General features: G+C 47.2%; 1 protein-coding gene across 3 annotated transcripts in view; it reads left to right on the forward strand.

Annotated features, from left to right (window-relative positions):
- The window catches only part of KIF5A (kinesin family member 5A), a 63,168-nt gene that overhangs the window by 18,766 nt on the left and 29,790 nt on the right, over nt 1–14,612 (forward strand). For all 3 annotated transcript variants that reach the window (XM_083486849.1, XM_083486850.1, XM_083486851.1), the window contains exons 2-7: nt 7,886–7,973; nt 8,100–8,173; nt 8,515–8,619; nt 10,043–10,091; nt 10,292–10,347; nt 10,993–11,080. In XM_083486849.1, coding sequence (XP_083342975.1) covers nt 7,886–7,973; nt 8,100–8,173; nt 8,515–8,619; nt 10,043–10,091; nt 10,292–10,347; nt 10,993–11,080 — 460 coding nt within the window. The remainder of the gene's footprint in view (nt 1–7,885; nt 7,974–8,099; nt 8,174–8,514; nt 8,620–10,042; nt 10,092–10,291; nt 10,348–10,992; nt 11,081–14,612) is intronic.

Consider the following 14,612-nt stretch of genomic DNA (forward strand, 5'->3'; position numbering starts at 1 on the left):
TCAAACCAAATTACATAAATTCCAAATTACACAGCCGAATTAATTTGAGGTTTTTAATAAAAATGTAAAGCGGTATAGAAATTAAATAAATAAATAAATAAATAAGGTTAAAACTCCCATTAAAAGGATATCAGGTAGCAGGACTGAAAGAAATCTTAGCAGACCAAAGGGACAGTGATGGCACTGGGGGGGGGATCTAGGGTGGGCACAGAAGAAGCAAAGTATATAAATTTGTGTTGGCGGTACCCATATTTCAAGTTCCGAAGGGATCCAATCAACTTCTTGCTTCTTACTGCTGTTTTAATGTCCACAAATCTAACCTTATGATGTTCACAGTACTATCCAGTCCTTTCTTATTATTTTTCCACATCTCTTGTTGTTATTTTCATATATTTTCCTTTCTCTTTGTGACCTCTGATAGTCTCCGCAAGCTGGTTAGAACATTTTGTAATCCTGCGTGGATATTATTATTTTTATCCAGTAGCCATATCCAGACGTTTTCCATATAACATCACTTCCATACATCAAAACAGTCTTAGCATCATTAATCTTCACCAATCTGCCTCCTTTCTCAAAACCTCTGAGGAGATTCACTAGGAATGCAGTCTGAAAACAAGTCCGTTCTTCCTCCCGGCTATAAATCCTTTGGCAAGATGGCGACTCCAAATTAATTGCTGCGCCATTCCCAAAAGCTCTTATTGCTTCTCGGTCTCCATAAAGCATACTTTTGGTTAAAGTTTATCTCCACACAGACCTTAATCATCCTGCTTGGGTCAGTTCAACCGACGGTTCTAATGAGGAGGGGTTCTTGTAAATCATATAGAAGGAAAGTAAAAAAAGGTCCCCCCCCATTCAGTCCCGTTGTCAACATACCCCGCCTTTGGTGTATCTTCATCGTAAAATATTCCTGTTTCTCCAGCCCGTCGTCTTCTTTCGCAGAGGTCACTTAAATTAGCAGACTTCACTCCCCTTCTTCACTTGAAATATGTGCATTTGCTTCTTTTGTAATTAATTATTCCAAATTGCTGCAGCTAGTGCGCGATCAGAGACAGCGTCCAGGAGAGCCGAGGTCCGCACGGGGGCATTCTGCCTAGGGCCCTCACCCCCTTCTTTCGAATTAGGGGGTGATTTATGGGCACAGCAGGCAAGGGCAGTGTTCCCCATTCCCTTGGGGCAACAAGGGAGGCTGCCTACTCCCATAACAGCCTCTTAATTACCCCGTGTGGGTTGGAGAGATGGTATTGTCGGCCATCTTCCAATGCGCCCCCTAGTGGCCCCCTGAATACTACCCATTTTTAACATGGTGGGGGAGGCATTCAATGTCACGCACAAACATTTCCGCTTGCCTGGTGGAACAATATCACCTCTTCTCCCCATGCACACATACCTGAGCCAATTGGGGAGGTGTAGAGGGAGAAGAGGGAGGGAAAAGCCCTGCTGTGCTAGAGGAAGGCTTTGCACAGGCTTTTGCTAGTGGGACCAGTTAGCTGAATCCACCATTGCTTGGGCGTAACCAGGGGGGGGCAGGCTGCCCCCCATCAATAAAGATCAATACAAATATGAGGTTCTGCTTTCCCCCTCAAAAAAAGCCTGCCCTCCCTAACAAAAATCCTGACTATGTTCATGCACCGTTGGTACTTTTCCTTGAGTTGAGGACTATCGCACTCGGATTCTGATGCCTGCCAAAATGTACCTGTGCTGCCTAAACAGGGTCGTCTGAGGCTCATAGGAAACTGCACCCAACTTTGCTCAATTTCAGAGCTAGTAGGTGCAGGGGACAGCTTTCTTGGCTTTTTGTAATTGATGCAGGAGTGGCTTGCAGATGGGGCACTGTTGCTTACCAAGAGGGGCTGGCCGTTAAACCAGTGCAGTTAAACCAGTGGAGCCAATCCAGTGCACCTGCCAGTGCATTGACCCCAGGATGGCCTCCAAGTCATCTTGCCCTTCTTCCTCCCAGTAAGCACCAGCAGCCTACCTACCAGGAAGCTACCTTAGCAGCTCTGCCACTTCGGAAAACTGAGCATTTTTGTTCTTGACTCATGGGGTTTGTTTTAAATCAGGGGTGGGAATATTGTTGGACTCCAGTTCACATCATCCCCAACCAGTGTGAGCAATGGTAAAGAATGATGCATTTTTAGTCAATGTTTGGAGGGCCACAGAGTCCCCTATTCTAAAACATGCCTATTTACTAGGAATAGTCTAGAGGACATTTCCCCTCTGTTCTTGTGAATCAGCGTTGTCTCAGCTATCTGCATTGCTGGTTGTCAGATGCTAGTTTTAGCACCCTACAAAAACTAAGCACCTGAGCTCTGCTCTGATGATGGTGGGAGTTGTCTTGCTCTCAATAAGAGCGTAGCATGGGAGCATATTTCTAAAAAGCAAAATAAACTTTAATCATTTGATCATATCTAATAATACAGGTTGGTGTATTAATCCAGGAAATGAAAGAAGAAAAAGTCAGGGCTTGTGTCAAGGTTGTGTGTATTCCATACTTCAGGATCACACCACACTATTGCAGAATTCAGCATTGGGCACAATGCAATATCCTGATAATTGCTGCATAAGCCCTCCCTCAAGCATATTCTAGTCAAGCTCTTACGACTGTGAGGATAGATAGATCTGAAAATGTGTGGGCGATGACTTGTGAAATCTTAGAAGCCAGAGCAGGGACTAGTGTCTCTAGACACCTTCTCATTGCTCTATGTGTTACATTGCTAGTTGATGCAGAAATAAATTATGCAAACTTGCTCCATTTTCACTCACAAAACTTTAGCATGTTTTGGTACAGAATTCATTGTGAGTGCAGTCCTCAGTGCATCTACATTTAAAGATCTCAATTATTCTCCTAATCTAAATTTAATTATTTCTCTGGCTCTCTTGCTAGCTGTAATTTTTACAGCCTATTCAGAAGGATTTTATTCTTTATTTGGTCTACTCTAAACTATCTTTGTTTGGTACTGATATTTCAGTAGAAATTATAGTTTTTTTCCTGCATGAAGCAGTACAGCAGTTGGTTTGCACGTTGTGCCTCTTTAAAAATTATTGTTAACTGATCAATCAATCTCTGATTAAGGGATTAGTTGGGGAAATAATTTCACAGACTCAAACTTCAATTAGAGTAGGACGATTGAGCTGTTCTCATTATTTCCCATTCCAGCTGCAAAGGATTCCTAGAGGATAACAAGGATTCCAGGATAAGGACTTACAGAAGGTTGGAGGATAGTTTCATCAGTGCCAAATATTAGGTTGGGCTTATTGTTGTCTAGGCTTGTTGGCTTCAAGCAAGCTTACTTTCAAGTAAGTCTGCTTGTGATATTGCCTAACGAAGAAAAAAACATCAACCTTTCTGATTGAGGGAGTAGGAATATAAGCAGATTTGAAAAGCAGTGGAGAGCCTGCAAGAAGCTACAATGGGTGAGAGTATCCAAGCACGGCATGTTTGTTGTTGTTGTTGTTGTTGTTGAGTCATTTAGTCGTGTCCGACTCTTCATGACCCCCTGGACCAGAGAACGCCAGGCACTCTTGTCTTCCACTGCCTCCCGCAGTTTGGTCAAATTCATGCTGGTAGCTTCGAGAACACTGTCCAACCATCTCGTCCTCTGTCGTCCCCTTCTCCTTGTGCCCTCCATCTTTCCCAACGTCAGGGTCTTTTCCAGGGAGTCTTCTCTTCTCATGAGGTGGCCAAAGTATTGGAGCCTCAGCTTCAGGATCTGTCCTTCCAGTGAGCACTCAGGGCTGATTTCCTTCAGAATGGAGAGGTTTGATCTTCTTGCAGTCCATGGGACTCTCAAGAGTCTCCTCCAGCACCATAATTCAAAAGCATCAATTCTTCGGTGATCAGCCTTCTTTATGGTCCAGCTCTCACTTCCATACATCACTAGCACTGCATGCATGTCAGAGAATCCATTTTCTCTCCCTGCCTGCCCTGCCTTCATTGCTTTGACAAGGAAGTTGAAATGAAATCAGTGATTCACTCATCAGGCTGTAAATAATGAAGAGCTTTTCCCAGGCTAGTTAGTTGGAAGGGGGCTGTTATCTCAGCTTGTCTCAAGCTGCAGTGTAGCTGTCTCAAGAAAATGGTATGGTACATCAAAGGAAAATCACAAGAGCATCACTTCCTATTCTTTTACCCCCTTGCAAAAAAACCCCCTTCTTTCCCAGGTTTATTTAAATAATATTTCTCCTAAAAATAGAACAGAAGACTTCTGCATAGCTGTCAATGTTTTCCTTTTTTTAAGGGAAATCCCCTTAATCCGAATAGGATTCCTCACAAGAAAAGGGAAAAGTTGACAGCTATGGACTTCTGTGTCCACAAAATGTGATAAGGAAAGGAAGCAGGTGCAGAAGAATGATAGAAAATAGTCTACTAAATTTGCAGAGAATGAAGTGTTTTCATGGTTTGTGCTCAGATGGACTGTGTGATGTTAAATGCTTCAGAGTCCATGGTCTCCAAGGATAAATAAGTTCAAAAACTAAGCCCCCAATGGAGGCCAGACAAGCCAAGTGCAGCTACTTATGAGGTTTCTCATTGCATACAGGATCAGGCTCCCAACTCTCACCTGCCTTTCCTAGGTAGAACAATCACCTCTTCCCAGCTCATGCATCCCAAACCATCCTTGATGGCGCCTTTCCCAAGGCTCCAGTGTTTGTAGAATGAAAGTTCTGGGAGTCTGCTGCTGGACCCTTTTTAACATAGCCCAAGGCCACCCTCAAAGGCCAGGTCATCCCAAATCCTAGTGCAATATAGTTGGGGAAAACTGGGGAGGTTCTTTCTCAGGGCTCTCTCTGCAAATGGCAGAAGGGACTGTAGTGGTGGTCTCAGTCTGGGTCTCTCCTTCTCCAGGAGGCCACTTACCATGATAGCCATGTTCAAATATATAAAAGGATGTCACATAGTGGAGGGAGAAAGGTTGTTTTCTGCTGCTCCAGAGAAGCGGACACGGAGCAATGGATCCAAACTACAAGAAAGAAGATTCCACCTAAACATTAGGAAGAACTTCCTGACAGTAAGAGCTGTTCGACAGTGGAATTTGCTGCCAAGGAGTGTGGTGGACTCTCCTTCTTTGGAGGTCTTTAAGCAGAGGCTTGACAACCATATGTCAGGAGTGCTCTGATGGTGTTTCCTGCTTGGCAGGGGGTTGGACTCGATGGCCCTTGTGGTCTCTTCCAACTCTATGATTCTATTCTATTCTATTCTATTCTATTCTATTCTATTCTATTCTATTCTATTCTATTCTATTCTATACCACCTTCCCTCTAGGCTATTTAAATTCCTGAGCCTCCATAGCCCTTCAGTAGGCCCTAGTGATGGCAGCTGCTCCCATCCCCACCTTGCTTCTGCCTTTACTGACTGAGTAGCAGCAGGCTTGGCTCCTGGAGAGGCAGATTGGTGGCACCTTAAAGGGAAAGTCAGACAAATAACTTGCCCATGAGTGCATCTGTGCCGATGGGAAAACATCTGACTGTGTCCAGCTGTCTTGTGAAACAACTCAAAACAGAGAAACCAAACTTTTTAAAGGGCCCACTGCTGTTAAGCTTCTTCATTATTCTAGCTCAGTTTCAGTTCAGGCACTCAGAATTTTAATAACAATTGTGACACCTTAAAGGCTAACAAATTTATTATATCATAAGCTTTCGTGGACCAAAGTCCACTTTTTCAAATGCATGGTGTTCCGAGTTGAAGATATCTATATACAAGCATTTCTCAGCTTACACAGGGTTACGTTCCAGGGATCATGCCAAAAGACAAAATCGTGTATAGTCAAAACGGAATGCACCAGATTGTTAAGCAATTACTGCACAGAAGCACTTCAGGTACATGTTATCCTGCCACAAGTCATAAGAACAGAAGGAGAGTCTTGCTGGATGAGGCCAGTGGCCCATCTGGTCCAGCATGTTGTGCTCACAGTGGTGAACCAGTTGCCTGTAGGGAAGCTTGCAAAGTGAGCATGGGTGCAACAGCAGGTTGAAGTGGACTGAGTGCCCCAAAGAGCTAGCGAGATGCTTGAGCTATGGCTGTGCTGTAATCTACACAGGGTGGAGGAGCCACATTGGTACTGGGAAGTATTACATCGCATGTGCCTGATTTTAAGAGTCATCTTTTGACAGTTCTTGGGAGAACCATATCAGAGCTACAGCAAATGGAGGGACAGAGGCCACTACAAAGAGGCTTGGCGTTAAGAACAGCCACCAAATCTATGTTTAAAAGCATCCAGCAGTTGGACAGCTCCCTGTTCTCAGAGCAGTCTGTGCGCAAGGGCAGAAACTCAGCCAGTCCTTCCCATGTGGGCTCCTTGACACACGTCTTGTGGCCTGGCCTGACTCTGCTGGACCCTTTCTGATGCTTCAGGGAAGAGCTGCAGACCCAGAGGATCATTTTACACAAAAAACCTGCCAATTGTCAGAACCATAGTGTCTAGACCAGCCTTTCTCAACGTTGGATTCCAGACATATGTTGTTGGACTACGAATCCCATCATCCCTAGCTAGCAGGACCAGTGGTCAGGGATGTTGGGAGTTGTCATCCAGCAGCATATGGGGGGGGCCAAGGTTGAGAAAGGCTGGTCTAGACTGAATAACACATACCCTTTGGTAAAGTAACCCTCTGGTGCCTTTGTATGATTTCACTGGATTTCCACCTCCTTCTGGCTGGGGGTGGGACGGGGGTGGGACTTGCTTGCACAAAAAAGAGTGTGTGGACAGTATATAAAAAATGAAGCATCTCCACAAAGCATGTAATGCTGTTTGTTTTGTGGCAAGACCTAGCAGAGTAGCATAGCACCAGGGATAGAAGCAGGACAAAAAGGCAGTACTGAGGGAACGGGGGCTTTTTAAATCCACTTTTCTTATCCAAGCTCTGTAAATAATTAGATCTCCCAGAGGCAAGCTGTGGTGTAATACTTTGGAAATTCCAGTGTAAGACTATCTAGGAGGAGTGGAAGAAATATGTATATAATATGTATGTATGTATGTGTGTAATTATAGATCCCCTAGACCTTCTATTGCATATGGGTGTCTAAATAAACAATGTAATCATAAACAGTAAGTGGGGGGGGACATAAAGCATCTGAACAGCATAATAATAAGCAAGAACCAAAATCAATCACAATTTAAATTTTCATAAAGCCCTCCTGCATCTAAACAGGTTCATAGTAAGGTGCTTAAAGATGTAACCTGCCAGCTTTCATGGGGTAGAGAGTTCCATAGCCTAGGTGCCCCTGATGATAAGGCCTTGTCATGACATTTGGAAAACAAAAATAGGGTTGGGAGGGCGATTATAGGAAGGGACCCTTCCATATCCAGGTCTGTGCGGATTTACTTGGGATTAAGGCACACTGGACGGGACGCAGGTGGCGCTGTGGGTAAAACCTCAGTGCCTAGGACTTGCCGATCGTATGGTCGGCAGTTCGAATCCCCGCGGCGGGGTGAGCTCCCGTCTTTCGGTCCCAGCTCCTGCTCACCTAGCAGTTCGAAAGCACCCCTAAGTGCAAGTAGATAAATAGGTACCGCTTTATAGCGGGAAGGTAAACGGCGTTTCCATGTGCTGCGCTGGTGCCGGCTCACCAGAGCAGCTTCGTCACGCTGGCCACGTGACCCGGAAGTGTCTGCGGACAGTGCTGGCTCCCAGCCTCTTAAGTGAGATGAGCGCACAACCCTAGAGTCGGACACGACTGGCCCATACGGGCAGGGGTACCTTTAAGGCACACTGGAGTTGGGTTTGCAAGTAAGAATGCATAGGATTTGGTTGCTGTTGAGCTGGTTGAGTATGGAAACAGAATAGGTGGACAGTGAGGTGTGTGCTGCGTGAGTTAGATGGAATGGGCATTTCCTATAAGCCTCTGGTGTTCCTAGGTAGCCCCTGACCTCTCTTTTCTCTCCCCTTCTAGGGCAAGCCTTATGTCTTTGATCGTGTCTTCCCACCCAACACTACCCAGGATCAGGTGTACCATGCCTGTGCCATGCAGATTGTCAAAGGTTGGTCTGGGTATTGGTAAAATGGTGGGCATTTAGCAGGAGTTGTATAAAGGGGCAGGAAGGGCGAGGCAGAAAGCCAACTGGGGAAATAAATGAGTCCTCTTTCTTTCTTTCTTTCTCTTGCAGATGTGCTGGCTGGGTACAATGGCACAATCTTTGCTTATGGGCAGACATCCTCGGGAAAGACTCACACCATGGAGGTGAGAAGGCATATAATATAATATAAGGCATGGAAAAAACTAGGTCATAGCTAGGAAGCCACTGACAAGAAGGCCGTGTCATAAGTTCAAGAAGCTAAAGTGGATCCTGTGGCCCTCAAAATGGTGTTGGACTTCAACCCTCATCAGTCTCAGCTGGCATTGTAGTCCTGGGGTTGCAGTACATCAACCACATCTCGAGAGGCACAGGTTCCCTACCCCAGTGGTAGGGGATCCTTGCCACCTTACCACCTGGAGATGGGACTATTTATCCCCTAAAAGCTTAGCTCTAAAACATTTGAGGAGATCCGTTTGGCTCATTCCTGATGTTTCTGTTCCTCCAGGGTAAGCTGCATGACCCCCAGCTCATGGGAATCATCCCTCGCATTGCCCAGGACATCTTCAACCACATCTACTCCATGGATGAGAACCTGGAATTCCACATTAAGGTCAGAGGCATACGGAATAGCGGTGGGGCCAGGGGTATGGGCAACAGTGGTGGGTACTGGGAACAAAGGATCTGTATTTGCAATGGGTGGGATGCTCACATGAGATGGTTGGAAAGGCACATCTTGGTCAGGAAGTCAGGTCCTCTGGTTCCAGGGCTGGCCAAGGACCTCAGGTAGGTGAACTCAGCTGGTGAACGTGGAGGGAAAGTTCAATAATATTTCTTGGGCATGAGCTACCCAGACAAAACTAGTGCAGAGAATCGAGAAGCTTTACAGGAACCATAGCTCAATGGAAGAGCACATGGTTTCCATGAAGAAAGTCCCAAGTCTGATCCCTGGCATTTTCAGTAGAAAAAACTAAAAAATAAAAATCAGGTAATGGGAAATATTCTCTGCCTGAGATGATGGAAGGAGCCACTTCCAGTCAGAGCAGACAAAGCTGGGCTAGACAGGAAAATACTCCGGCCTGGTATAAGGCAACTTCCCATGTTCCCATAGGCAGCAGTGACATGGGACAGGTCCTTTGGGGTCCTAGGACCAGAAGGATTTGGGTCTTAAAGGGTCCTGCAAATCAGCTAGCGAAAGGTTAGTCTCCACTCCTTTCACCCTATGGAGCAGGGAGCCAAGGCCTGACACAAAGCAGTCCAGGGAAGAAGGGCTTATTCACACTTACCACCCCACCCCCACTTTTCAGACACTGCTCTGTGCTTAAAAGCTATGTGTCCATGTGCGTGATTTATTTTTTCAGCCTTCCCCTTGAAAAACTACTTTGTAGTGCTCAGTTGGAGTAAATACCAATTTGGGTTTTCCATGGGTGACTGTTTGTTCTGAATCAGCTTTAAAGAACAGGTTTTCATGGGGAAATCTCTGTAACAACAACAACCACAAAAGCAGGGATGCTTGGACATGGAGCTTTAAAGCATGGACCTTTGTCTGGAGAGAGTGGGGCAAAAGGGAAGTGTGGATAAGCCCTCAGGTCCACTGTTTTTATTTAAAGAGGCTATAAAGGTCAGGACTGAACAAAGGGGCCAGTGCTCAACCGCAGGGCTCAGGCTCCCCCTCTGTTTTCTCAAGGAATTGTTGGCAGTTTCATCCACACCCTCCATGTAACGCATATGGCATCCCCCAAAGAATCATGGGAACTGTAATTGGTTAAGGATGCTGGGAATTGCAGTTCTGTGAGGGGTAAACTACAACTCCCTGGATCCTTTGGGGGAAGTCATGACTGCTCAGAAGCGGCATAAATATGCTTTAGATTAGATGTATGGTGTAGATGTGTGACAAGAGTGTATTACTTATTCTCACTTTGAGCACTGTGGTTCTTAGAAAGGTATGTGGTCACAAGGATGATAACTGAGGGAAAATTGAGGGCCCCCACATCTTTATGTCTGTTCTATTTAATTACTCTCTCTCCCCATCCCAGGTTTCCTACTTTGAAATCTACTTGGACAAAATCCGTGATCTGTTAGATGGTGAGTTATCATCAGGGATGTTGAGGGGAAATGGTACGAACAGGGCATTGAAAGAGTAAAGGAGAAGGGCTTGATAGGAAATAGTGACATGGGGGGGGAGATTTTGTCAGGGGCGCTGGCCCTGGTGAAGGACTGAAGTGAAATGTATGCTCCTGGATCAACTGTGCCCTCTTTGAATGATCTCCTCTCCTTGCCCATAGTTACCAAGACCAATCTCTCCGTTCACGAGGACAAGAACCGGGTACCATTTGTGAAGGTGAGATTCCTGGGAAAGTGTCACACTCCTGGCCAGAATAGGAGAGAGAGAGCACTAGTGGCCTGAGTGTTGGGTCTAGCCAGTGGTTACCCCAGGGGTGCATTTTCAAGCTTTGGATGGGAAGGCAGGATTTTCAGTAAGATTCCAAGGCTTGTGCTTGGATACATCCATGTTTAAGTTAACAAAAAGGCAGTTTTGAGAGCAGTTACTGTGCTGGTCATTAAATCTCATAATAACTAGAGGTGTAGATACTTTTGTATAATTACCATGGTCTAACCATTTTGTGGGGTAGAAAAACAGTCCCCACAATTTTCTCCCTTCCTCAGTCGAACCTTTGTGTATATCCTAAGGCCTCCTGCCCCAACTTGTGCCTTACGGGTAGTGATGAACTCCAGCTCCCATCATCCCTTGCCATTGGCCACGCTGGCTGGGTCTGATGGACATTATTATCCTAAAAAATGCAGAAGGGCACTAGTTTAGGGAAACCTACCCTAGGGCATCTGTCTACGGCCAGAAGACAGGGGAAGCTGCCCAGGTTGAGCTTCATGAGGCGTGGTGGTGGCAGCCTGGATTAAAAAAGAGAGAGATGAGGTCAACATCACCATATATACCATGACAAATGCCCTTTTCTTCTCCCCCCCTCAGGGCTGCACTGAGCGCTTTGTCTCGAGCCCTGAAGAAATCCTGGATGTCATTGACGAGGGGAAATCTAACCGTCATGTGGCTGTTACCAGTGAGTTCTGAGAAATAAAAACGGGCCGGAGGGATTATGATGGTGTGGCTGGGTGAATGGGGAGCTCTGAACTAGTTCAGTACAGCTTGTTTGTTTTAATCAATCCCCTCAGTGGTGTCTGCCATGGCAGGCTGGCTGCATGCGGTTTGGTGGGTTGCAAGTCGTTACAGGCGTGGTCTGTATCCCAGGAAACACTGGGATAGTACTATGCTCATGCTAAGGGAAGGCCTGAGTGAGGTGGGCTCAGGTTTCAAGCAGAGAGAGCTACTCCTAATAGATTCTCACACTTTAATAAACAAAAGCCACATTTAAGACACCATGATGCCACTTTAAACAGCCATGGCTTCCCCCAAAGAATCCTGGGGGCTGGAGTTTATTAAGGCTGCTTCGTGTTCTTAGGAGATCCCTATATTCCCCTCACAAAAGGGGAATTATCTGCGAAGAGGAACTGAAAAATGTAGTTCTGGGAGGGGAACAGAGGTCTCCTAACAAACCTCCACACAGCAGACTGCAGCAACCAGAATTCTTTGGAGTAAGCCATGAAGGTTTAAAGAGGGATCACGATGCTTTAAATATCAGGTGTGAACACAGCCTAGGGGTTGACAAGCAACACGTGCTTGAGCCTTGTTAAACCTTTATAGCATCTACACTGAAAAGTTGTGAGCCCTTCCAGACATCCTTTTTATTGTGAGTTCATGATTATTTTTCCTCAGAATGCTATTGGGGTGGTCAAATGTGATCCCTTTTTCAATACTGTTGGTGCAGGAATGGCTATTGAACCCTTTTAAATCTGTGACGTGGAAATACCCTTTCTGCTCCAGTGTGTCTCAAACACAGGAAAATAAAAATTACCAGGAATTAAATATGACTTCTCTATTTACTTATTTACTTTTTTAAAAATTGAGCCTGGTCATAGAAATGAAAGGTGTCAAATTTGAAATGTCTGAGATGTGGAGCCTGAGATATAGACAGTATTGTTTATTCATTCACTTATGACATATATATCTTGCCTTTCCTCAAAGGAGTGAACACGTCTCTCTCCACAATTTTTTCCTCACAACAATCCTGTGATGTAGTTTAGGCTGCGAGAAACGGATTAGTCTGAGGTCACCCAGCAAGCTTTATGACAGAGTGCTGATGTGAAGCTGGGTCTTCGCAGTGCTAGCCTGACACCCTAACCTCTGGACCACATTGGCTCTCAGTCAGAAGTGATGGATGATAGCTCAGTCAGTGGTGCATGAGACTCTTAATCTAAGGATTGTGGGTCTGAGCCCCAAATTGGGCAAAAGATTCCTGCATTTCAGGGGGTTGGACTTCTTGACCCTCGTGGTCCCTTCCAACTCTACAATTCTATGATTCTATATGGAAAGGATGGAGGTTCCCATCATGGACTTTGGGTTAAAGAGGGCCAGTGAGCTAGACTGTGATTGGTAAGTAACATACCAGGGAGCTGTGGTGGCAATGGGGCTTCTGTGTAGCATCAGTGCTTTGGGAAGGTGTGTTCTGGCTTCTGTGAATCTCAGCCAAGTCTTAACAGAGTCTCTAATCCAGTGTTTCCCAACCTTTTTTGGGCAAAGGCACACTTGTTTCATGAAAAAAATCTCGAGGCACACCACATTACAGCCCCGTGACGTCAGCGCGCAGCGTCACGCCGGGAGGGACATGAATTGCTAGCAAATTACATAATCACCTCCTTGAGGGCTGGCTCATCTTCTCCGAAGGCAGAACCCCATTAATTAACAGCACAGACTCACACCATAGCCAAGACGAGGGGGGGAAACCTCAGTCATGCACAGTCATGCACATGTGGGGGCTAAATGAGGACGAAGACCGGGCAGAGAGCAGGGTTCAAATCACCCCCCCTGGCCAGGACAATCCCTGGGTGCTCCCTTGGGCCACTCGCCTGACCCACCTCGCAGGGCTGTTGTTGCAAGGATAACACGGGGAGAACCACGCGTGCCCCCGGGAGCTCCTTGGAGGAGAAAGCGGGCGATGAATGCAATGCATGAAATATATGAGAGGCGACCAAGTTTTGCAGGTGAGGGGCCCCCGCCAGGCTCCGCTTCCAACACCCGGCGCAACGATGCCGAAGTTTCCCCCCGGGCTCGGCTCGGGGAGCAGCGCTGCTCCCCCCCGGCTCCCCTTCGCCCTCCCGGCTCTCTCTGCCGCCCACTGGGGACCTCCCTCACCTGCCAAGTCCGGAGCGCCGGTGGAAGTTGCATGCATGCATGCAAGGCGCCGCGTTGCCATTGCATTGCACTGCACTCCATGCAACGCATGCACGCATGCATTGCCTTGCACGCCCGCCAAGGGGTCTCTCCGCGGTCCGATGCGTCCCCTCCGGCGCGGATGCAGCATTGCAAAAATTAAAAAACCCCGACGCAGCCCTACCTGGGGGGCAGCCTCCGCCGCCTCCGCGGGGATCCCCGGGCTCCATCCTGCCGCCCGATCTCCGCGGGGGCGCAGGCAGGCTGTGCGGGGTCTGCGCGGAAGAGCCCCTGCCCGCCCGGCCGCCGCCGCTGCACTCATTCCATGGCCGGGAGAAGAGCGCTTCAAACAAAACGCCCGGCCCGCCAGGCCACGCTGGGAAACGTAGTTCGCGCACCCCGTGCGGGCGCGGAGCCCAAGGGCGAGGGGACTACGGATCCCGGCAGCCCCCACGCCGGGGACGGAGGGGGAGAGGCCGGGTGCAGGGATGGAGGGACGGGTGGGCGAGCGAGTGAGTGAGTGGCAGCTGCCAAGCCTTGGCCGAGAGCCAGGAAGGGCCTCCCCGGAGGAGGAGGAGGAGGAGGGAGGCGCAGAGCGGGAGGGAGGGAGGGAACCCCAGGGGTCATCTAGTGACGGCGCCCCAATCGAAAATTTGACTTTTTTAAAAAAAAATCTTTCGAATTTTTTAATTTTTCCCGCGGCACACCAGGCAACATCTCGCGGCACACTAGTGTGCCGCGGAACAGTGGTTGGGAAACACTGCTCTAATCCAACTGTGAAGTCATAAACAACAATCTTGTTGCACCCTAGAGGCAGTGTGTGGTGTTGCTCCCAATCATGCCTAAGTCACAAAACATGGACCTGCTATTACACAAACAGCACAGAGTGTGATAACATTCTTCCTGGGCTTACAATTTCAGCTGTGAGTCTGCATGACTGAATATTCCCTCGTTTATCAAATAAACCCTTTATTTTTCTTAGAAAAATAAGATAAGCATTCTAATACAGCCTCACATTTTGTGTTTTCTGAGCACAGTAATTCCATCCTCGCCCCAGCCTTTGGGAAGTAAGAAATATTTGAGAAAAATGTTTATGCATTTGTATGTGTGGATTCCAGGCCACACACAACACCCCCTTTATCCAGAGAGTTGGACAAGACATGATAAGGCCATTGTTGCTCATACTGTGCCTGCAGTGGTTCACAGTTGGAGGCAAAGTGCCTCTTAATACCAGTTGCTGAGAACTGCAGTGAGGAGAGTGGCTGATGCGCTCAGGCCTTGCTGTGGGCTTCCCACAGGCATCTGGTTGTCTGTTGTCAGAACAG

This window comes from Podarcis liolepis (genome assembly GCF_965112155.1).
Source record: "Podarcis liolepis genome assembly, chromosome: 2".
NCBI lineage: Eukaryota > Metazoa > Chordata > Lepidosauria > Squamata > Lacertidae > Podarcis > Podarcis liolepis.